Below are 25,436 nucleotides of genomic sequence, written 5' to 3'. Positions count from 1 at the left end.
GAAGACTGTGTATACGCGTGAGCTAATTACGAGCAGAGGAGCACCCCCCCCCCCCACGTTTATTAAGTTCACCAAGGAACAGTAGGCATTCGCAACACATGACTGGCAATTAAATTAGCGTTATCCTTTAAGCGGGGATTGCAATTTTTTAGTGATATCTTAAGGGCCAAAAAGATGGATAAACTGCTGCACGCAACGCGAGAAACATTGCGAGTGGTACCACAAGATCCCATGAACTCTACATCTAAACAAGATAGACACGCACGCATTTCTAATCTAAAGGCAAGATTGTAACAAAGGAATCGTGCATAAAAACCACTCACGTGTGCCCGTTGGATCGCTAAAAACACGAGCGAATAAAAAATGCAAGCGCACCACATCAGAATACACAAAACACGATGGTCAATAGAGAATACGCGATAAGAAGAGAACAAAAATCTGATGACACGTAACAGTAGTGAACACGCGGCCTTATATGAGGTGAGCGAGTTCAACATGGAAGCAGGGGGCCACTGGTGTCTCGCTGCGGTGATCTCTGCCGAAAACAATGCCGGAATGCTGCCGCGTATCCGTCTCGTGCACGATTTTAACTTTCAACCACACATGTCCACACACCGCACTTCTTGAAGAATTCTGCTGGCCGGAGTGAAAAAACTTGCTCCCGCAGCTACGATTGTCCCTACCCTGCCTGGTCCCTACCCTACGATTGTCGCCACCCTACCCTGCCTGGTCAAGCGAGTTTCTCGGCAATTACGCTGAACGAGGGGAAGGGAGGGAGGGGGGGGGGTAGAGGTTGAAGACGAAAAAAAAAGCGAATTCTCCCTTCTTGAAAGCACGGCTCAGCCTACCACAATGGTGTGCGATCCCCCCAGCATGTCTATGGGCATGCCGTTTGAGAAAGGCGTTCGTCGAATTTTCAATGCATCACTTGTTGCCACATGTCGCTACATGAAAACTTTGCGTACACCACGTTGTAGCCGCATTTTTCATCGTATTTCACGTGCCATAATAATAATTTTATGCGACTGTTTCTGAAAGCACGTGGGAAGTAATCGTTGAGCGAGTTTTTTACTTGAAAAAGATATGTATGTCACAAAATGGACGGCAAAGAAGTGCAAATGCGAACTGACAAACACGTGGCAAACACGTGTTTGTCAGTTCGTTAAAGATGGTCAGCGAGCTAGTTGATTTGTAAACATTCAAACGACAAAACTTGTCATCACTTCGCCCGGTCTTTTTTGCACCATACTTATTTTTCTCAAGTAATGAACCAACTGGCTCAGCAACACGCCTTGCTGAGCTTTTTACTATTTTCGTAAAGTAAAATGTGACATCACTGAAGCAAATGCGCTTGTTACGCTTCACCCAAACACGTGCGTGTGTAAATATGTGTAAACACAAAGATCGGAAACTGTCCGTGTAGTATATGAGCGCTGGCGCCACACATTCAGCGGCTGAAAGGATATAGCGCTATAAATATGATGACAGGCTCGATTTATATTCACATAAAACTTCTTCCGCTAAAAGCATTCGTGCGGGAATGTTTGGGTGAATTTTGATGCTGGATACATTAGTGAAGTCGGCCGACCAGTGGCAAAAACATTCATGAAACAGAAGTACTTCGAATTTGGCGCATGAAGTTATTGGTATGTGTTATAACGTTTCAACGTTTTTGATAGCGTTGAACAACTGGTCAACGAAGTGGCCATCTAATTTCAATCAGTTATTCTTCTAAAGACCACCTTTCTTGGTAGAAAAGTGACTGTGCTAGTGATAGTTGTTAGTCATTGTCATAGCAGAAACTAATAAGAGAATGCAAGCTATTCAGTCGGCGATAACTTCGCGCCCCGAGTCGTACGTGCGGCATTAGCACGGTACAATATTGCAACTTTGTTATTTGTGCTAGTACAGCAATCCATGTAGCGGTATTCTACAGCTTAAGCTACAAATATTCAAGCGCCTAATGCTCTATTGCATTACGATTGTATTCTAGGCGGGCGAGCTGCCGGGCTTCTTCGGCGGGCTAAAGGTAGAGCGCAACGTCGAGGTTATTCTCGTCACTGACGGCCGGCAACACGGCGTCCAGCGTCGTTGGGGGGCTTCCGTGAACTAGTTTGAACGGCGTCATATGTGCGCCGTTTCTTGCACTGCCGTGTTAACTTCAGGTTATGTGCGGAAGATATTATGGCGTCCCATGTCATGTGTTGGACGTACAGTACATTGCCAGCATGTCGGCGAGGGTTTCATTTAGCCGCTCCGTGAGGCCATTCGCCTGCGGGTGATGTCCGTCGGTGACTTGTGTGGCTATATTTCAAGATGGTTTGCGTTAGTTCTGCCGTAAAAGACGTACCTCTGTCGGTGACGAGGACTTTTGGAGCGCCGCGACGCAGGAGGACGTTCTCAACAGGGCATGTATAACTGTCTGAAGGGAGACAAAAAAGTTCCAACATCGTCGATAAGCCATCGGCTCCGCCGATGTCAGCTGAAGCACGGCAGAATGACGGCATGCTCGGCCCAATGTTGCCGGTGAAAACCATCGGCTCGGTCGATGTCGGCGAAAGTACGGCAAAACGGCGGCTAACTCGGCCCAATGTTGCCGGTGAAAGCCATCGGCTAAGCCGATATCGGCGGAAGAACAGCGAAACGCCGGCAAACTTGGCCCAGTGCTGCCGGTGAAAGAAATCGGCTAAGCCGATATCGGCGAGAGGACGGCAGAAGGCCGGATAACTCGGCCCAATGTTGCCGGTGAAAGACCAACATTGGCTGGAAGGCGGCAAGGTCGGCCCAATTTTGCCGGCAAAAGACGACGGCACCGCCGATATCGGCGCCAGGCTGGCAATGCTGGCCCGAGGTGGGGCCGCGCACAGCCGTCGTAAAACCAATATCGGCCCGACGTCGTGTGCTGCCTGGGCTCGGCCTAGGTGCGGTTTTGCTCAACCAGCTGTGGGAATCGAGCGCGCCCTCCCCTTTGGCGCCTCATTCCCCAGCTAGCGCGTGTGTTGGCCCCGCGCGGGTACGCGTCCGGGCATGACTCGACATGCTCACATGCTCACGCCACCAAGCTAGCTTACGTCACTGCGCAACGCCTCTCCTCATTGGCCGCCAGTGACAACCCCCTTCCCCTTTGAGCTCGCTTCTGTCTGGCGCGGGCTTGCCCGCGTCAGATGCTCTCAGGCCTTGACGAGAGGTTGACGCGCTGCTCTAAAAGGCGGCTTCTCGTTCGTGTGCTCGACTGCTGCCCTTTGTGTGAGAGTCGTAGCGCCGTAGGCAAGCGTACTTGCTCGGTCTTGCGGAGTTCCCTATACGGCCTGCAAGCCCGTGAGTGTCGCACCGTGCTGCATCTTGGCTTAATAAACCCGTTGTTGTTGTTACCCTGCCTCGTGCGTGGTTTCTGCGCCGTGTCGGAGAATACGACGAACCCGGCCGCAGCGTCGTCGCACGCAGCGGTCGCGCTCGTAGGTAAGCCTAGTGCAAACCTATCTCCACACAGCACGAAGGTGGCTTGCGGCCGGTAGCTTTTGCTAGCCGCTCTTTGACTCCCGCAGAGAAAAATTATTCAGTGACGGAAAAGGAATGTGTGGCAATTATTTTTGCCCTGAAAAAGTTCGATTACTATATTGATGGAGCTCAATTTGTTATCGAGACTGATCACATGGCACTAACTTGGCTTAGACGCCTAGGGGAGCCGAGCGGCAGACTTGCACGATGGGCACTTCTCCTGCAGCGATACGACTTTAACGTTCCCTACAGGAAAGAAAAGAGCAACGTTGTGGCGGACGCACTTTCGCGCGCACCCGTTGACTGTGAGAAGAGTAACATTACTACTCAACTCACCTCGCCCGACGTCGTGCCCGAGAGCGACGTAACTGTTGCGACGCTCGATGTTGTCACGAGTGGTAACATTAATACCCATCCTGACACCTTTGAAACTCAGCCTAAGAGCAGAGTAACTGCTACACTGCTCGACGGCGAGAGTCCTCACGGAAGGGCGGACAACCCACCTTCAATTGAGGAGAGCGTTAACCACTTGGACTGCGTCAGTTCAGTGGGGAACGTGTTCATCAGGAAGGAGCTATTAGAGGCTCAGCGGGAGGATCCATTTTGCAAAAAGGTGCTTGAGGGGCTCCGGGAGCCCGGCGGCGCGGCCGCGGCGCATGTTGACGCAGCTGGTGTTGCTGTTAATGCGCGGCGCTCTGAAACAACTGGTAATGCTGTGAGCGCGTTGGATTCCTACCTGCTTGACTCTGACGGCACTTTGCTGAGATACATTCCTGCGGAGAAGGATACACATGAGTCCTTCAAAGTGGTGATCCCACGCACGTTGAGAGGAGCACTGTTACGCTACTTTCACGATACGTGCATCGCTGGGCATGCAAGTGACCCTAAGACTTACATTAAGTTGTGCCGCTTTGCTACCTGGCCAGACATGAAACAGGATGTAACGCGCTACGCCCGCTCATGCAATGTGTGCCAACGCGTGAAGCCGTGTGGTGGACGCCCACACGATCTCATGCAGCCGATCCAAAGCCAAACACCATGGCAAATAGTGGCCTGTGACGTCATGGGACCTTACCTAAGAACACCGAGAGGAAATCAATTCCTTCTCGTCGTCACAGATCACTTCACCAAGTGGGTGGAACTGTTCCCCCTACGAAGGCTGACGGCACGCATTATCATGGAAAAGCTCATCGAAGTGTTCACGAGATTCGGCCATCCAAAGCAGTTGATTACGGACAATGCGTCCTATTTCACCGCCAAAATTTTTGTGGACTCTTGTGCAGCCCTGGGCCTTAAGCACAAGAGAACAACCACGTACCACGCCCAGGCAAATCCAACCGAACGTGTAAACCGCAACATCAAGCACATGCTTGTTGCTTTTGCGGGGACGCACAAGGATTGGGACAATTGCGTCCCTGAAATCGGATTTGCTCTGAGGACGACCGTGAACCGCTCGGCTGGCTTTACCCCCGCCACTCTCAATTTTGGGAGAGAGCTGCTGAATCCAGTAGAACATACTCTACAGGAACGCAGCACGGAACTGGCTGCTTCGTCGGCACGCGCCGATTATGCAGCTGGGCTGCGCGCGAAGGTGACGGAGGCTTTGGGCGAAGCACGACGGAACCTGAGCACTGCTCGTGGGGAGCAGAAAGCGCAGTAAGACCGCTCTCATCCGGACGTTCACTCAAAAGTGGGGGACCTGGTGTTGAAGCGCAATCATGTCCTAAGCGATGCCAGTAAGAAATTCTCAGCTTCTCTGGCACCGAAGTGGATAGGACCGTACCGGGTGGGAGAGACTGTCTCGTCTCTCGTGTACAAGCTGACGGACTTAACGCTAAGACCGATCGGCGGACCGGTGCATGTCTGTGATCTCAAACTCTACTATGACAGAGGGAACGAGTGGCCCGAGGGAAACGCTTCCCCGCGCCCGCAGGCAGTGGCATCCGAAGGCACGGCTCGACGTACGAGCTCAGTGCGACGTTACAACTTGCGATCTCGGCAGAATCCGATTCCCGCTGCCCACAAATTGCCCAACACCAGCAACCAGGGAGGTGCGGAGGCAGCGCCAAGCCGTCCGGACGCCCCCGGATCATCCGAGCCTGTCGTCCAGGGTCCATCACCAGCACCAGGCGCGAATCACAAAACGCGCTCGGTCGCCACCTGGACGTTTCAGGCCGGCACGGAGCCGCCCACCTCCTACTTCTCGGCGGCACCGTGGAAGAAACAGGAGCGGGCGCAACGCTCGAAGCCCGAGAACCGGCTGTTCGCGCCATTCCAGGGGCGGACGATCGACCGACAAGCAAGGGGAGCCTGCCTCCCGCCGACACCCGGGTCCACCTTTTGTGAATGCGGCGGACTGCTGTTGCACGACGCCCACGGGCGTTCGCTCTTACATAAAGGGTGGGCGGCGGCACAAAAGGACGGCAGAGCGGGAAGTGCAGCCACTGCGACGGACGACATCATCCGCCGCCTTCAATCGGAGCCGCAATTCGCCATGTGGCTGGCGTCGCTGGCTTCGGGAGCGACGACGCCAGGCCCGGCGGATCCACCGTCACAGCCGCCGACCATCCAGCAGCGGTCAACACCGGCCAACGCCACACCTGAAGCGGCGTCGACCGACGGACCAGCGACACCGGTCGTGGACGAGTCCGACTGCGCGCTCGTGGACTTGGACTTTGACGTGTTAACTTAATTTGGCCCCTCCTCTTAAGCCCCAGGTGATGGCGGTCCTCTTTTTTTTGGCTAAAGGGTTCAATTAAGGAGGGGGGGGATGTGGGGTTGCACACGCAACCCATTGTCTTCAACAAGGCGGCACCTCGGCTTCGCGCTACGTTTGTACGCGCAGTGGCGAGAAGGGTTGCATGGGAGAGGGCACGTGCCGCTCCCGCAGCCCTTCGCGCCCTGGTCCCTGGCCGAAGTCGAGATGCCCCGTTTTCCCTCCTTGCCCTTTTCGGGAGAGACTCCTCTCCAGACCCCAAGGGACGCACGCCGCTTCCTTGGGGACCGCCTTGTCTTTCGACTCGAGCAGCGGTGATGACCACAGCTTGATCGAGTCGGGAGCCACCCAGACACAATCACCCCCTGCGCAACGCCCGGTATATTGTGAGGCAACTTACTGCCTCAGGGCCGCACTGCGAAGCCACGAGAGGTGAGTCGAACCTTATCGCTCTAAATCTCGTGTGCTTCCTATTTTGTTGTTGTTTTCACGTTGTCGTGCGGAACTTCTCCGCCGCTTCGTTTTTATCTGTGTTTTTGTTGCGTTGGTGGCGCTTTTGGCACAATAAACTGTGTCAGGCAAAGAACTTGTCTCTGTTACCACTGGCCTGAAACCCGCCGTGGTCGCACTCAACGCGAACCGCGGGATAGGGGGTCACAGCTCTGACTGTTAGTGCTGCTGCGTAGCGCTAGTAGCGAGTAACTACACTCCTCTAGTGCGCGGTGTGATCCAAAGACGGGACAGTTTCGCACGCGCGGATCTGTTCGTTACAAAGTAACCCCTATAGGTGAGATCGGGAGCAATCATTTTGTTAATGTCATCGAGAGGCAAAGTGAGATCAGCATCATGACATGGAGACGCAATTTTGGCGTCCATATCAACAACCTTGCAATTGTCAAGCGGAGAGATGGTGGCCAAAGACATATCTTGCGGAAGAACTTGAGTCAACATACTGACGTTGAGAAGGGGAAGGGTCACTGTATTATCAGTCACGGAAACAACAGTGTGAGCAAGAGCGACGTGTCGGGTCATCAGTACGTCAACAATAGGAGTCACGATGTAGTCACCATCGGGCACACCGCGTGAAGACGACAGAGTGACGTATGTCGCAGCTTGTGGAGGCAAGCGAACGTAATGGCGAGAGCATAAGCGTGGAGGTAGGTCGGTTGGAAAATCAGCAAGCTGCGGCAACTCGAGCTGAAGAGCACCAGTCGCACAATCAATGAGCGCAGAATGACGTGACAGAAAATCCAAGCGAAGGATTAGATCGTGAGGGCACCTCTCAATGACGGCGAATTGGACTGATGTAGGATGACGGGCAATAGAAACACGGGCTGCGCACATCCCTTGAACGGCAGGAGTTCCTCCATCAGCGACTCGGAGTGTAGGGAAGCAGCAGGCGTGAGTACTTTGTGCAGTCGGCGGCGAAGGTCTGCGGTCATTACAGAAATGTGCGCTCCGGTATCGATAAGCGCGGAAATAGTCACACCATCGACGTCAACTTCTAATAAGCTTCGTCTCGTCAAAAGCGTCAAGAGAGGATTTATGGAGGAAGTCGACAATGCAGCGTCGCCTCCGGGCGCTGCACTGTTTAGTTTTCCGGATAAGCAGAAGCAGGGTTGAATGGGGACGACGGTTGGCGAGTGTGCGGCGAGCGAGACGACTGGCGACGTCCTGGAGGCGAACGCGACTGGTGGCCGTGCGGCGACGGAGAGCGGCTGGTGAACATTCTGTTGAAGTTAGCGAAGCAGACTGGGTGGGAGGTGCGAAGCGGGTGCTGTCCTGTCGGTGGTAAGGGGCAGACGATGGCCGAGGTGGCGAGGACCAGCGGGTATCGCAGTAACGGGCTACATGGCCGATACGATGGTGGTGAAAACAAATTGGTCGATTGTCAGTGGTTCTCCAAGCAGCAGGGTCGCGAGATCGGGTCGGAAACCGCTGCTCTTGATAGGACGAGGGCGGACGCCACGAAGTTTGCTGTGGGCTTGTCACAGTGCAGACAGAGTGAATGCCTATGCTGGCGAGTTCCTGACGCACGATGGCTTGAACCATGGAAGCAGTGATTGGGGTCGTGTCACTTGCAGTAGTACGAGCCAGAGGAGGGTACATGGCTTCAAGTTTGTGGCGGACAATGCGGGTGACCTGGTCTGATGAAACTGGAGCTGGTGGTTGTGTTATTGCACGATCTTCGCAAGACGATGTTGCAGCCGTATTTGGCACTCCTTTATAATGGCGTTCACTGTCGACTAATTTTTGGATAATAAGAGGTTGAAGGCGCCATCCGCGATCCCCTTGAGTATATGTCCAACCTTGTCGGCCTCCGGCATCTCGGCATTGGCTTTTCGACACAGTGCTAGCACATCTTCTATATACGAGACGTACGATTCCGTGGAAGTCTGCGCCCGAGACTCGAGCATTTTGTTCGCGGCCATCTTTCGTTCGACGGGCATCCCAAACAAGTCCAACATTTTCTCTTTGCACGTCGCCCAACTCCCGAGTTCAGTTTCGTGGTTCTCATGCCACACTTTGGCAGTTCCCTTGAGGTAAAATATCAGATAGGCCAGCATAGGAGGCGGGCCCCAGCGGTTGCGAGCACTCGCCCGTTCGTACTCTGCCAGCCAATCCTCGACGCCCACTTCATTAGGATCGCCGGAACCACTAAACGTGCCAGGATCCCGTGGGTGTTCGAGCACGACCGTTGTTGTCGCAGATGCAGCTGCAGTCGCCGCATCTTCTTCATCCGCAGAGACCGGGCGCAGATGCAGCAGGCGTATCTTCCGCCATTGTTGTCGAGAGACCTTTCAAATGACGGCCGCTGTGGAGTTCCGTTGCGAGGCGTGTCGTATCCAGCACCTCCACCAAGTGTGACGGAGGCGAGATGACAGTTTAATGGATATTTACACAAGTGAAGTGGCAGCCAAACAAGATGGCTGAGAAACCCCGCGCGAAAGCGCTTCTCGCTTACTCGTTGTCTTCATCTTCGGCGAGCACCGCGCTAGCTCATGTTCATGACGCACCGTGACAATATATACCCCATAAAGAGGACGGGGGGGATGGCCGCCGCGGTAGCTTAGTTGGTAGAGCATCGGCCGCGTCATTCGAAGGTCGCAGGTTCGGTCCCTGCTCGCGGCAAGCTATCTTTTCGTCCACTTTTCTTTCTTCACATTTACATTGTATTTACTACTAATAACGTTCCATATACTTTCCTTGGATTTATTGTCTGTTAGTTCTCATTAATATTGTGCATAACAAAGAAAAACGAGCCCTTAAAATTTCCACTTCTTTCCTTAACTCGCAATCAAGTAATGCAATTGACGGTGCGCTGACACACGTGTCACTGTTTTTGCAGATAGCGAAGGCTTCAGTAATCTCTCGTATGTAAGAAGCCGTGTATCTATAAATGGTGGTCGTGCGGCAGAATTCTGGGGTGCAACCACAGGCGGTACAGAGGGCAGGCAAATCGGGAGAACGGCGCACCCCTTTAAAGAGCTGTGGTGCTCACGCAGGCGAATGCTGAGGCAGCGCTCCGTTTGTTCCACAATGGGGCGTTCTTTGGCTGCTTTCGGAAAGGACGCAGCTCGTGCTGAGAGTGGGCCCCGCCTTGACTGTTGCTGTCGTGTGTTGCAATATATAAATATATATAAAATTATATAATATATAAATATATAAATATATATGTCACGAGCGATAGCAGACGACGCTCGGTTTGTGTCTCGTGCTTTCGCGCGAAGAAAATGAACAAGATCGTCGGCGACCTCGCGCGCGCTCGGGCAGCTTCGAAGAATAAAGAAAAGGGTCTGGCAGTCCCTTCCTGGTCTCCAATGTGTTCGGTCGTCTTTCCTACGCCGCCTCAGAACCCATAGATTCCGACGGCCACAACGGCACGCCACATGTCGCGCCCAACGGCTCGGGGTGAGCTAAGAAGGCGTTCATATTTTCTATGTGGGGACGTCGCTCTCTACGTGCTCCTTTGGCTGAACCACTCACTTCAGGACAACGTCGGCTCCGTGAACCCAAGATGGCGACCGCCCCGTGTTCCATCGACGTGTTCGAACAGCTGGATGACGCCGCCCGGGTGAAAGCCTACAGGTCAGCTGTGTCCGAAGCCGGTGCCCTGAAGACCGATGTGGATCAGCTCCGGCGCGAATTGGAGGGACTCAAAACCTTGATTTCGACGAACCGCGACGCCGCTAAAGCCGAAGACGCACTACGGCCACCTCTGGACCCGTAGCTGCAGGCAAGTCACAATTTCTTTTGCAACCTACTAGCTCCACTTGTAGAACGCATCGAGCGCTTGGAGTAAAAAATGCATGAAGATTCTGACGCCGAATCAAGCACGAGTGCAGAGAGCAGCGCGTCGATGAATCTTAAACGTGGCTCGCAAAATCAACACAGCAAAGCCAGAAGCAATAATGCCATATGCATGTCTAACGGTGAAGAGGCTCGCGACCGACTTTCCAGTTTCGCGGCGAGTTTCTTGCCGCATCTCGGGAAAGATCTTAACGCCTGGTTTCACCGAGTCGACTGTTCGTTCAGAACCTTCAGCGTTGCTGACGAGGTCGCCATACAGTTCATTATTTCGAGGCTCCCAGCTAAAGGCTCACCACACAAAGGTGGCTGATATCACTACTTGGGCTGATATGAAAGCAGCGTTCCGCCGAACTTATAGCATGGATTGCGATGTAACGTCTAAGCAGCTAATGTTCGGAGCAACGCAACACACTGGAGAGTCTTGTACAGACTTCGCATACCGAAAGTTGGACCTCACTGAACAGTGCAATTATCCCGTACTTCAATCAGAAAAGTGTCAAGTCATCATGGCTGCACGGTCACTTTAGGCAAAGAAGCACTTTTTTTGACAAGACATTCATGCAGTTAGACGATATGATAAGTTCCTTTCTGCACTCCCACCAGATCAGCAATTCTGAGGAAAGCGTTCAGACTGCTGATCCAGAAGAACGCGAGAGTCCATCCATCCTCTGAACGCCGCGTTAACTCAAAGCGTTGGCCTTGGAAACCTATGCGCCATCGTCAGCGCACGGATAGCATAGAGTCGAGTGATTCTTCAGAGGATCAAGTAGCACAGAAGAACGCGCTTAAAAAAGAAGACACAAATGCGACGCCGTCTCCGTTGCAGCATTCGACTCATTCCGGGACGCGCGTTTTTGAAAGATCCCAAGGAAACGTCCTGAGAATTCGTAAACTGTGCTTGAACTAGCCCAGAAGTGGTCACTTTGCCACGCAGTGTCGTCTACCGCTAACGGAAGAATTCTTGAAGTGGCAGGAAGAATTTGAATCTTCCAGTTCAAAACAGCGGGGAAGCGCACAGCTGGTGACGCCAATGCCCGCGAGCAGTCGCCAGTAATTGAGCAGGTGTCGTGTGTCTCAGAAGCGGGTACTTTTTCCGTTACTGTCACCATCAACGGACGAACAATTAAAGGCATCCTAGACTCTGGAGCTGTCAAAAGTGTGACTACGGCTCCACTAGTTCACAAACTCAAACTAACCATTTGGCCTTCGTCCCTACGTTCGGTAGGAGCAAGCGGCCATCACCTGCAAAACTTGGGTGAAGTCAGAGCCGTACTAGCAATAGTGGATGACCAAGCACCGCAGCATGCCTTTGTAATTGTTCCCAGTTACCTCACGAAGGAATCCTTCTAGGCGGCGACTTCTTGCGGGCCTCAAGAGCCGTCGTCGACTGGTGCTCGGAGAGCTTTGCGCATCTGTCCCTCAAAGGCTACGCAAGGTCTACCTCGTTAGGGAGCAAACACTGCCAGCTTTTATCACAGAAGTTAGTTCCCATAACCTGGCATCGCATATATGAGGAGGAACATTTTGTAATAATCATCAGAGGGACGAAGCTCTTGTGCGACCGCATATCACCCCGCCGCAAACGGCTTGTGCGAAAGGGCCAATACGATGATTGCCATGACTGCCGCCGGGGGAGAAAAGTGAGGCGGTATTGTCCTATATGTTACATTCGGCTACAACACCGGGCACACGGTTCGTCAAACCCCATTCTTCTTGGTGAACGGTAGGGATCCAGTGCTGCCACTAGACGTTGTTTACAGCCGCCGGAAACCTCAATAGCTCAAAGAAGAATCAAGCTATTTCGCGGTAGTGCGTGAAAGACTGCAAAAAGCCAGAAAGCTCGCTGTCACGTTCATCAGACTGACTTCAGAAAAACAAGAAGAGCACTTCAACAAGCACCACAAAGACGTTGTGTCTGAGAGAGGGTAACATGGTACTCCTCAGGGACCCTATCTGACCCCCATTGCTCAGATCGGTCAACCTCATGATTAGGACTAAACTATCCACGTGTTCGATTCAGTGTTAATTATCGTCAGTGCTTCTGGATACTTTTGCGTGCGTGAAAGTGGAAAGACTTCGATTGATTTTCGTAAATTGTTATAAATCGGTCTGTTTAGGTTAGTTTAGTTATGTTTAGCCAATCTTCTGTTTTTGTGTTACGCGATGTATTACGTCGGGACGACTAGTTTCAAAACCCGGGCATGTCACCAGCGATAGCAGCAGACGACGCTCGGTTTGCGTCTCGTGCTTTCGCGCGAAGAAAACGAAGAAGATCGACGCCGAGCTCGCGCGCGCTCGGGCAGCTTCGAAGAATAAAGAAAAGGGTCTGGCAGTCCCTTCCTGGTCTCCAATGTGTTCGGTCGTCTTTCTTACGTCGCGTCGGAAACCATAGATTCCGACGGCCACAACGGCACGTCACAATACACACATATGTAGTAATGGAATCAGACACAAAGACAGCACCTTTGCTGCGAGGTGGCTGTTCTATTCCCCCCCTCTTCGTCTTCCTATCTTTCGAGCACTGTGCGCGCTGTCGTTTTCCTTCGGTGCGTTGAACACACTCGGCCATGACTGCGAACGCGCGGAGTAGCCGACAATGTCTCTGGTGGGCGTTACTGGCCGTACCGCGGTGGCAGATCCCGGCCACGCTGTGGCTTGGCTTGTGGATCCGTCATACGTGTCTGTACGGCGACATTGGCTGGATGGCGGTGGTCGGTCCACGCCACGCGGCGACTTGGCTGGAGATGGTGCCTCAGCGTTCTCTGGCGGGCGAAATTCACTTTGTCGGTGTGGTCGAAGTCCTCGGCCATGGTGCGACATCGTTTCAATATATATCGGTGACGGCTCTGGCGAGCGGCCCTTGTTGCTATAGACTGGTCGCATGTAGTCCACAAATTTATTCCGTCGCAGTTGGGAAAACAGGGGAACAAGTGATGAGCCCTAGAACGCCACTTGATGCACCGACCCTGCGCTTTTTGGAGGGTCTTCGCTTTTTGCAGTGGTTCGAAAGGCAGCTGGTAGCCCTAGTGGACGTCTGCGGTAACGTGAAGTTCACACGCTGACCTGCGACTTGGCTTGTGCTTTTGTACCATTCTCGATGTTGTGCACCCTGTCGTTCTGAAACGAGCTCTTCAAGGCGCGCTGTCACCAGCCGGTACATCTTCGTCAGAAGCCGTTCCAACAACAGGACATTTGTGTTGCAGTGGCAGGTCTTCTGACACCTTGGCGTCTTCTGGAGAGACGTGTCACAGCAAATTGGAAGCGTTCTCACGTTCTGCCAGTGCATGCTGTGGAGTACACAGATCCGCCTCGGACTAGTCAGAGAGGATCGTGTTGGAATCCACGGACAGGTACGGCTCGTTTTGTGTTAGAGCGTCCACTACTACACGGGCCGGTGCCTCAAATTGTCCAAGTTATGACGAGGCTGGCGGCAGCTTTTCCGACAGATATGGCCGGCAAATGCTCTCTGCCACCGGCAGGGACGTTCTGACGTCGGATACCGAAGCAGTCACAGCACAGTTCGAGTCCCGTTTCGGTACTTGGCCGAGCTGTGCAGCTGTCTGCCGATGAGCTGCAGTGCACAGTTGCAGAAAAAGGAAACGCGGCTATTCAGAAAAACTGGCGAGAGATGTCAGAAAAACATGCCAAAGTAAGAATGAAAACAGCGGAACTACTCAACAGCCTGAGTCTAGGAAAACGGCTCGAAAGGGTAAAGAAAGAAACAGGCCAGACTCTAGGAAGTTTTCTTTTCCGCTAGGACTCACAAGCCCGAAATCTCTTTCCGAACCATTATTTCTTAAAGGAAAACTTGGCTTGAGGTAGTGCCTCGGTACATACAGAACTTGGAGCGCCTTGTTCATAACGATCCTTTCCTTGTGCCCACTTCAGACATGGTCGTGGAATTTCTTAGGCAGAACTACTCGGGAGGGTCACGGGCGTTCAGCCTTGACATCGAGGGTCTATACTACTCTTTACCGCAAGGTCCTCTGCTGCAGTGTGTAAAGAAGTGTATAGGCGATCAAGATAGCAAAGAACCATTCACCACTCGTTAGGGCCTATCGGTTGGTGGTTTCCTCGAGGTGCTACCTGGATTCAACGTTCGTCACCTGGAAGGAGAATGTTTTCGCTCAGAGATCTGGCGTATGCATTGGTCCTTGCGAGGTGCCGACTCGGAGTACGATCTTTTTAGCGAAGGTAGTAACCTTTTCGGTCTAGTAAACAAGGTAATTTGTTGTGCTGACGACTACTTGGTCTTTGTGGACAGGCGCAATTTCTGCAGAAAAATGGTTGATGTTATGGAGGTATTCAGGAAACAAGGGCAGGGACTCACCTTCACATGCGGGACCCCCCAGAACGATATATTGCAGCATCTCGACCTTCATTTGGTTTTTTGCCCTGATGATATATTCTTGCAGTATAAACCAACATCGCAAAATTTTTTGCTCAGCTATCAGTCTGGCCATTCTACGGTTGTAAAAAACGACCTTCCGAAGTCATGCATCAGGTCTGCCATCTGAAAGTCTTGCCCGCACCTGGTAAACCAAAGCGCTAACGAACAGGCTAGAAAACTGCGGCAGGCAGGTTACCCTGATGCTCTAATAGCAGATACCAGTGAACGTGTGCCAGAAGTTGTAAGAACAGGTGGAAAGTTGGTGCCGGCAGGGAGAACTGAAAAAAAAAACAGGCCGTTCTCTGTGATGCCCTACATTCACGGAATGTCCTACCGCTTCAAGAGAGTGGCTGCACGCTCTATTGATGATGTCCTTTCAGCCGCAACTAAGCGAAAGGGAATTTGTCCAATACTTCAGTATCAGCAGAAAAGAAAAAAGAAGCAAGAGGAGAGTGCACCATGAAACATGGCCTTCGTTTTGTGTCGTGAGTAAAGGGGGTGGTATACCACATTCCCTTTTCATGTGGAAACGTTTATGCGGGCCAGACTGGCCCGTGTCTGAATATTCGTCTGCACGAGAACAACAGCTCCTTCTTTTGTAAAAGTTGCTGTTAGGCTAGTTGGTGCATGTTTACAAGAAAATTCGACGACGGAGACCACCGAGAACCATCTTTCGCCTTTTCTTCTCGGTGGTTTGCGTCGTTGTATTTTCTTGTAAACAGCTCCTTCAAATGTGCTCCGTCGTCCACTTTGGCCTTACATTGCCGTCAGTGTGGTTGGAATCCGCTGTTCGAACTAACCTCTTTTATTATTCTGTCACAGGGTGCAAATAAATCGTGAAATAGCTGAGCTTTGCGTCATCCAGAGGCAAGGCTCCATGTGCGTGAGCCAGCCGTCTGTACACCTTCATGATAAGCAATTATCATTCCTTAACATACCTTCCTAAAATCGCACTCGTCATGGTAACATCAGCATTATGGACGAATTTATTTACTTACCTGATGTTGAACTTGTAATAGCAATGCGTACATGAAGTGTTATTTCTGTTTTGTTGTTTTTCTAGATGAGGATTACTGTACTGATCTTTTTTTTTCTGTGCTTCTTTGGTATCAGCAGGGACAGTCGGGCGAGTTCGTTATTTGGTGCCATTGCTGTCGACACATGCGGTATACTCTGCTCAGTAGTATCACTGTCTTCCGAAATAAATGCGGTTTGAAGTTAGCACTTGTGCTGTCTACGCCTCTATCTTTTGCGTCCCTGCCTCATGCGCTGCCCATTCGAAGTTAGGCAAGTATGTGTTCTTAATATCAGTCAGAGAAGTACCGGCGAGCGTGGCCGGCAGATTTTGATGACAGCCTATGTGCGTTGCTTAAAGTACGTCACATCGATGGTCATCGCACACAGCAAAAACACGTCGATCCACCTCGTAACGCCATAAAATAGAGTATAAATGTACTTCCTGAGTGCTTCGCATCATACCGATTGTATTCGAGAAGCTTCGCGATTGTATTCGAGAAGTGTTCGAGAAGCTTCGCGATTGTAATAGATCATTTTGTTAAGATTGCGCGCAGGACGCGAATAGTTTAGATTATTCCGGAGCTTGCGCGACCAGCAGTCATAAGACTGGCAAGTTCTATGCGTGATGTATGAAAAACGGCGCGTCCCAGCCATGTGCAGATTATCGACGGCCGACGCCCAGTTCGGCGCTCTCAGTGTACAGCGTGTATTGCTGTAGTTTGATCTTTCATTTCCCGGCCACAAGTGCGGCCAAATAAAGATTTTCATCTTGAGCACGGCGGCCGCTGTCTTCGTGGACGTCACGACCACGTGACATCTGGTGGAGCTGCTGCTTCGTCCATGTTCCGGACGCACCCGCAAGACCGTGATCCAAGTCCACGTCGTCAACAAGAAGACGCCAAAGACATCCCGGATCGTCGAGCTAGCCGCAGGCAGCTAGGACTACAACCGGAGTTCGGATCCCTACCTGACATTACAAGAGCCAAGACGACAAAGCAAGCGGCCATGATGACAGCCACTGTGCCGCCTGCACCGATCCTTCTCCGGCAGCCCAAGGAGCCGCCAACCTTTCGCGGATCGTCATTTGAAGATCCGGAAAGCTGGCTCGAAGCCTACGACCGAGTCGCCGCTTTCAATGCCTGGGCCAGCGAAGACAAGCTACGGCATCTCTATTTCGCTTTGCAAGACGTCGCTCGGACCTGATTCGAGAACCAAGAGCGAAATCTGACAACGTGGGACATTTTTCGCACCAGGTTCCTTGCCACATTCACGAGCGTCGTCCGCAAGGAGAGGGCCGAAGCTCTGTTGGAAACCCGTGTCCAGCTCCCAAACGAAAACGTGGGGCTCTACACAGAAGAGATGAACCGACTGTTTTACCATGCTGACCATGACATGCCCGAGGAGAAAAAAGTTCGCTTGCTCATGCGAAGAATCTAGCAGGAATTGTTCGCGGGACTGATCAGAAACCCATCCAAGACCATCCAAGAATTCCTGTCAGAGGCAACAACCATCGAGAAGACGCTCGAGATGGGCACCCGGCAGAACAATCGCCGCGCATTTCAAGAGTGCGCAGGTGCTCATGCCCTCGGCTCCAACGACTTGCGCGAAACTATCCAAGACATCGTGCGAGAGGAGCTGCGAAAGCTCGCACCTTTTGCACAGCCCGAAGTAACTTTGGTTGCTGACGTACGCGAGGAAATCCAACAGTCACTGGGTGTTCCTCAGCCGGCACCGCCGCAGCTACAAGCAATGGGCTATGCTGCTGCAGCCCGACGCAACGCCCCCACTGCTCGCCAATGTCGAGACGCCGCGCCGCCACCACCGACGTCATACCGCCCGCCTGCCGGCCAGCGATACACACCGAGGAAGACCGACGTTTGGCGCGCCCCCAACCACCGCCCACTTTGCTACCATTTCGAGGAAGCTGGCCACACCTACCACCTCTTCCGGTACCGACAGATGGGACTGCGTGGGTTCGCCATTGACGCGCCACGTGCACAGCGGAGTGAAAGACCACGCGACATCGCCGACTACACCGCAGGAACGCAGTGGACGCCCCGACAACCTTCCCGTTCACCGTCGCCAGGCCGTTATGCCTCAACGCAGCGCCGCCAGTGCAATGGCCCAACTCGCGGCCGGTCAGGTAGGCTGTATCCGGAAAAGTATTGGCAGCAACCGATGGAGGTGCGGTTGCTGTATGACGAAATACCGAAGATCCTTCCGCCGACGACGACGGCGCCAGGACGAAATCTAGAGAAGAGGATTCAAACCAGACTTAGCCCTGACGACGACAACTTGGTCCCTGAAGAAGACCTCTCGACGCGACAAATAAGCAGCCGGACAAGCCGACCTAGCCGTGACCCGACGCCGCGATTTAACCGCAACGCAAGACGACGGATTAGCGACCTCGACGTACTATTCGATGGTCACAACGCCACAGCTCTCGTCGACAATGCAGCGGACTATACCGTCGTTAGTGGACCATTCGCCACAAGGCTGAAGAAAGTTAGGACCGCTTGGCAAGGCCCCAAAATCCGGACCACTGGGGGCCATCTAATAACTCCGGCTGGAGTCTGCACCGCAAGAGTCCCCATCAATAACCGGACTTATCCTGCGAGCTTTGTAATCTTACAGCATTGCTCCAGAGATGTGATACTTGGGATGGACTTCTTAAGCCACCAAAGTGCCGTCATCAATCTGAGGTCTGAGTCAATAACACAAACCTCAGAAAAAGCGCTGCCGCCACACACGACACCAGGAAACCCCGTAGTGAATGTGATAGAACAGTACGTCACCATTCCGCCTCTCTCCAGCATCATCATTTCTGTCGGCACCGAAGAACCCGCACACCTTGAAGATGTCATCGAGGGCGATCAGAACCTACTTGTGAACCGTCAGATTTGCGTCGCAAGAGGCATAGCCGAGCTGCGTGATGGCAAAGCAAAGGTAGTGCTGACAATCTTTACCCACGAATATAGGCACCTCGACATTGGTACGATGGTCGCCTACATCCACGAAGTCGTGGAAGCCAGCAATGTTTTCGCCCTCTTCGATGCTACCGAACCTGCTTCGACGGATCGACGAACCCAGGCAGATTTCCACGTCAGTCCGAGCCTCCCGAAGCACAAGCAAGACTAGCTAAAAGCCCTGCTTCTACAATTCAAGGACTGCTTCTCGTCGTCAAAAAGAATTCGACAGACCCCAGTCGCGAAACATCGCATCATAACAGAAGAAAGTGCCCGACTAATCCGTCAGAGCCCGTACCGAGTTTGGACGCGAAAACGTGAGGCCGTCAAGAAACAGGCCGACGAAATGCTGCGCGACGACATCATCCAGCCGTCCAACAGTCCCTGGGCGTCACCTGTGGTGTCAGTGAGGAAGAAGGGTGGAACCCTACGTTTTTGCGTCGACTATCGTCCCCTGAACAAGGTCATGAAGAAGGACGTGTACCTTCTCCTACGAATAGAAGATGCCCTAGATCGACTCCACAACGCGAGGTACTTTTCGTCGACGGACCCCAAGACCGGACACTGGAAAATTGAAGTCGACGACGAGAAACCGAGAATAGACTGCCTTCATAACACCAGACGACCTGTTCGAGTTCAAGGTCATGCCCTTTGGTCTTTGCTCGGCACCCGCGACTTTCCAACGCGTTATGGATACAGTGCTGGCTGGCTTGAAGTGGCAGACGAGCCTTGTGTACTCGGACGACGTCGTTGTGTTTGCCTCAAACTTCGACGAACACCTCCAGCGCCTTGACGCTGTACATCAAGCAATCAAAACATCCGGATTCACCCTGAAGCCAGAAAAGTGCCGCTTTGCGTACGAGGAGCTCTTGTTCTTGGGACACGTGATAAGCAAGTCCGGATTACGCCCTGACCCGCGGAAGACAGTCGCCATCGCTACATTCCCGCCACCTGCGGACAAGAAGGCCGTACGTCGATTTTTCAACGTGTGGGCCTATTACATGCAGTTCGTCAAAAACATTGCCCGCATCGCCGAGCCACTTACTAACATTACCAGGACCGATGTCGAGTTGAAGTGGTAAACGCCGCAGGAGGAAGCATTTCAAGAAATAAACGATGACTGGAGACGCCTCCGTTACTCGCGCATTTCGACGAATACGCCCAAACGGAAGTGCACACCGACGCAAGCAATGTAGGACTGAGCGCCGTTCTTGTGGAGAGGACTGACGGATTGCAAAGGGTAATCAGCCATGCTAGCCGGTCGCTATCAAAGGCGGAAGCCAACTATTCTATGACAGACAAGGAGTGCCTTCCCATAATCTGGGCTACATCAAAGTTTCGCCCCTACCTTTACGCCATGCCCTTCGAAGTTGTGAGCGACCACCACGCCCTGTGTTGACTAGCTAACTTGAAGGACCCTTCAGGTCGTCTCGCCCGATGGAGCTTGAGACTTCAAGAATTCGACATTGCCGTCGTTTACAAGTCCGGAAGAAAACACTCTGACGCCCACTGCCTGTCTCGTGGACCCGCCGCCGCAAGACGACCAGGACGATGACAACTTCTTGGGAACCATAAGTGCCGACGACTTCGCTGAACAACAGCGATCCGAGCCGGAACTCGGAGGCCTTATGGAATACTTCGACGTTCCGAAAGTATTCAAGCGAGCACTGCCCTCGTTTTTCTTACGCAACGCCGTTCTCCAAAAGAAGAACTTCTCACCACTTCGAGCCAAGTACCTTCTCGTGGTGCCTTCAGAATTGCGACCAGAAGTCCTCCAGGCCCTGCATTACGACCCGACAGCAGGACATCTCGGTGTTTCCCGAACGCTGGCAAGAATACAGGAAAACTACTATTTGGCTCGCCTTGCCGCCGACGTCACTCGCTACGTAAGGACATGCCGAGACTGTCAGCGACGCAAGACAACGCCAACAAGACCAGCGGGCTTTCTTCAGGCGATCAAGCCACCTCGGTGACCGTTCCAGCAGATCGGGATGGACCTCCTGGGGCCGTTGCCAACGTCGACTAGCGGTAATAAGTGGATAGGCGTAGCTACCGACTACCTGATCCGCTACGTCGAAACGAGGGCCCTACCTAGAGGCAGTGCCGCCGAGGTAGCGAGGTTCTTCGCTGAAGACATCGTTCTGCGTCATGGCGCCCCAGAGGTCCTCGTCACCGACAGAAGTACGGCTTTTACCGCGGAGCTAACTCAGGCGACCTTGAGGTACAGCCAGACAAGCCACCGCCGGACCACTGCCTACCACCCTCAGACCAATTCCCTCACCGAGCGGCTTAATAAGACCATCGCCACCATGCTGGCCTTGACGTCGACGTCGAGCACAAGACGTGGGATGCCATCCTACCGTACCTGACCTTCGCATACAACACCGCTGTGCAAGAAACGACGCAGGTGACGCCTTACATGTTGGTCTACGGAAGGAGCTCAGCAACGACGCTCGACGCAATGCTGCCAACGGCCACCGACCAAGAAAATATCGACGTCATTGCTTATTTGCAACGCACCGAAGAAGTTCGACAGCTCGCCCGCCTGCGCATCAAGAACCAGCAGAGGGTCGACAGCCGCCACTATAATCTTCGACGACGCCACATGGAATACCAACTCGGTGACCTTGTGTGGGTTTGGACACCGATACGCCGTCGGGGACTCAGCGAGAAGCTTCTTCGTGGATACTTCGGACCAAACAAGGTGCTTCGACATCTCGGCGTTCTAGACAGCGAGGTTATCCCGGACGGCATTACGAGCTCTCAAAGGCGCCGCGCACGACCTGAAATCGTCCATGTCGTGCGCCTTAAGCCGTTTCATGCGCGTTAGCGAACCTGAGGACTGTACCTTTTGCTTTATTATTGTAATTTTGCTTGTAATTATTGCTTGTTGTAATTTATTTGTGTATGCACTTTTTTTACTTCTATGTTCTGCCACAAGCATCGGGACGATACTTTTTCAGAGGGGGGAAATGCCACGCCCACTTCTTGTTTTATTTTGATGTATTCGGGATTTACCAGCAAGGACGGTTAGCAACGCTCGACGCTGACCGTGCTGCAGTGTCCGAGAAGCTTCGCGATTGTAGTAGATCATTTTGTTAAGATTGCGCGCAGGACGCGAATAGTCTACATTATTCCGGAGCTTGCGCGACCACCAGTGATAAGACTGGAAATTTCCATGCGTGATATATAAAAGACGGCGCGTCCCAGTCATGAGCAGATTATCGACGGCCGACGCCCAGTTCGCCGCTGTCACTGTACACCGTGTATTGTTGTAGTTCGGTTTTCATTTCCCGGCCACAAGTTCGGCCAAATAAAGAGTTTCACCTTGAGCACGCCGGCTGTTGTCTTCGTCGACGTCACGACTACGTGAAAATATACAGTTAATATTGCATGAGCAAAATGAAGGAGCCAGACTACACCATTAGCCATTGCGCTAAAACTTACACCGTTCACAAAGAATACGGAGAAATTATGAAAAACACACTTTCACCTACCAAATAACTTATCTATTAAACGAATTAGAAACGCAGCTTAATTTCGACTGTGCAGAAACAGCTTTCCAGATAAAGGAGGAGGAGGAGAAGAAAGACAGGGAGGTTAGCCAGTTCATTTCCAGATAAAAGATTAAAAAAGAATAATGGAGTAAAATATGCAATTTGACGCAACATAAGGACGACTGCTGTAAGTACCGATAGGTGTAAGTACTGACTGCTGTAAGTACCGATGAAAATTTGTGTTGCATGTGATACACAACAATATTAAGTTTCAAATGTTTGATATTCTTCAACTCAACTTTATTTTTCAGCGTGATGGTTATTTCAGAAGGTTAGGTACAAGTTGCTTATACTCAAAGCCTGATTTAATGTAGTGCCAAATCTTCATCGGAGCTATTTCCTCTATCGCTTCTTTTAACGATGTTGGCCTGAAGGTCGTGAAAGCCGTTTTTTCTAAATCAATAATAATTGATGTATTATTGTACAGATATGAGTGCTGTACGATATTTCTACAAGAATGTTGGGTCCTTTGTCAGGCACTATGCCTTTAGTCCCACAACCCTTTTGTTTTTTGTACCAGAAAACAATAAAACAATTTTTGAAACTGAAATGGAAACATGCATGTCATAGCTCAACCTTGAACTACAATAATAAATTACCAAGTCCAGCATCCCGACGTCAGCGTCTCCTTGTTTTTCACTCCATATTGTCACGCGGTCGCGACGGTGACGACGGAAGTTTGGTCTATTAACGACGAAACTCTCTCTTGAACAAACATGTGCCTAGGAAACGGAAATCAAAGCACAAACAATACACGCTGTACGCTGAAAGCGGCGATCACAGTCGCTGGCCATCGGTAACCTGATCATCGCTGTAACGCGTTTTTTATACATCAGTGATCGAACCTTCCAGCGTTATCGCTGATGCTCGCGTAAGCTCTAAAATAAACTTGGCTAGTCGAGCGCCACCTTAACGAAACAATAACACAATCGCGAAGCTTCCCGAACATTTCTGCGTGGCCTGCGTTCAGCAGTTCTGACAGTTTTTGTGTGCGAAACTCGGTCACATCATAATAGTGAAATAAGGGCGGCTCGCAATGCCCCCTCTGAAAAATCATCGTCCCGATGCTGCAAAAGAACACGAAAGCGAGAAAAACCAACGTATGCATGTATATGTACAACAGCTGCTTTTCACGTAGTTGTCCTGGGTTATATTGCCACTCGCACCGAAGATTTTTATTATTTCTACAGTTGCGTTTATCTCTAATTTTTTTTTCGCACAAAGAACGCTGATTTCTCGCTAACAACCAATGACGCCGACGCCGACACCGGAATTTCTTCGAAACTAACTTTTTAATCCTGTCGCGTTGAAATTACTGAAGGTAGTCGCTGCTTGAGGATAGTAATTTCACTTCGCTCAGACCAATTATGAATGTATAAATGCTGATATGTATATTGCCACTCGTGCTCCTTTCTTTTTATGCTTTATGTTAACGCCCCCTTACAGGCGTTACACCACCTTGCGCAAACCGAGCCACAATGTCTGGGAACCTTCCCAGACATCCGGGCGCGGTTTGTGCAAGGCGGCAGTAATGCGTGTAAGGGGCGTTAACACAAAGCATAGAAAGAAAGGAGCACGTGTAGCGGCATGGTGGCGAAATGCTAGAGGCCCGTGTGCTGTGCAATGTCAGTGACTGTTAAACAACACCAACAGGTCAAAATTTTCGGAGCTACGGCGTCTATCATAAACTCAGCGTGGTTTTGGGATGTAAAACCATGATATGTAAAAGAAGATTACTAAAAGTAAATAGGAGTTGAAAGAAGGAGGAGGATTACGTCTGGACCTGTTATATCGTTAGTACTCACTGACCCAATAATCAGATGCCAGAAGATGTCAGCCTAAATAGTAAGGACATTTTCCTCCTCAATCGTAACCAAATTATTTTTGGCCATTGTGGCTTTCACTTGATTGGCTTTCACTTGATTGCGAGAATACGCGCTTAGGCGTAGCAATGACGCGCTATGTGTCCATGCGCTTTCTTTTCGCAGAGTGACAACTCGAGCCTGTCCAAGCTGCTGCTACGTTCCCTGGAATCATCGCAGCGCAACTTCGTGCAAAGCGATATCGAAGGGCTTCTGGAGTGCCTGCGTCGAAATTACGCTTATATCGCTGCCGAGATAACAGTCGATGCGGATATCGTGGAGCCGGAGCGTTTCCTGTTCGCCCGAGACAATTTCCTGATTGAGAGCTACGCGCTTGCATTCGCCAGGAATTTCTGCTGCATCGAGCCCATTAACAGGAAGTGCGTTTACCTTTTTCATACTAGTAGCGCCTCAGATACCGCAGTCTAATATTTCAGATGTTAGAACTGTCATTATAGTGTTCATAAAGGGTCCCAAATTTAGAGGTTGGACCGAAACGTCTATAAACACTAATCTCCACAAAAAAACAAAACAACTAGGCTGATAATCAGCGTAAAACGACCTGCACCCCTAATGAAAGCATGTTTTGTTCCCCTTTCGCTTTGTATTGGATGATGCTCCAGAAAAAAATCAGGCCATATCCACGGAATGAATGATGATAAGTGGGCGAAGCTCGAGAGGGGGAGATCATCGGTAAAGCCGTAACCCTACCGTGAAAGTTCGCTCATTACATCATTAAGAAAGACGTGAGACTGTGTGCGTGTATACAAATAAACTTTTATTATGTTCTTTTATTTTGTTCGTTTGTTCTTTCGTTTGTTCGTTTTTTCTTTCATTTCTTCATTGTTGGATGGATTGCGAGGTCCCTTCATTATGACGGCTTTATGGTCCGTAAAATGAAGTGAGAACGGTTCTTGTACTGGCTGCGCGCGCTGCCGCCGCCTTCCGTGCCCTCCGTTCCGCAGCCTTGTATTCCATCTGGCGACTCCAAGCTAAAGAGAAAGCGTGCCAGGAGGGAGCCTCATGGCGCGTTACTTTTGAAACGTCGTCTTCTTCTACTACTGTATACCAGAACGCGCGCAGTAAAGAAGAAAGGCTGCCACAGAGGCGAACATGCAC

The 25,436-nt window shown here is 51.5% G+C and overlaps 1 protein-coding gene across 1 annotated transcript in view; it reads left to right on the top strand.

The window, feature by feature from the left end:
• The window catches only part of LOC119406729 (uncharacterized), a 39,258-nt gene extending 14,496 nt beyond the window's left edge, over nt 1-24,762 (top strand). Inside the window, exon 2 of the mRNA XM_037673462.1 lies at nt 24,444-24,762. Within this exon, the coding sequence (XP_037529390.1) occupies nt 24,444-24,746 (303 nt within the window). The 3' untranslated portion in view covers nt 24,747-24,762. The remainder of the gene's footprint in view (nt 1-24,443) is intronic.
• Nucleotides 24,763-25,436: the final 674 nt, after the last annotated feature.

Source organism: Rhipicephalus sanguineus, chromosome 10, assembly GCF_013339695.2.
Source record: "Rhipicephalus sanguineus isolate Rsan-2018 chromosome 10, BIME_Rsan_1.4, whole genome shotgun sequence".
Lineage (NCBI taxonomy): Eukaryota > Metazoa > Arthropoda > Arachnida > Ixodida > Ixodidae > Rhipicephalus > Rhipicephalus sanguineus.
Note: the sequence above shows the minus strand (reverse complement) of the source record. Positions and strands in the feature narration are given on the sequence as shown.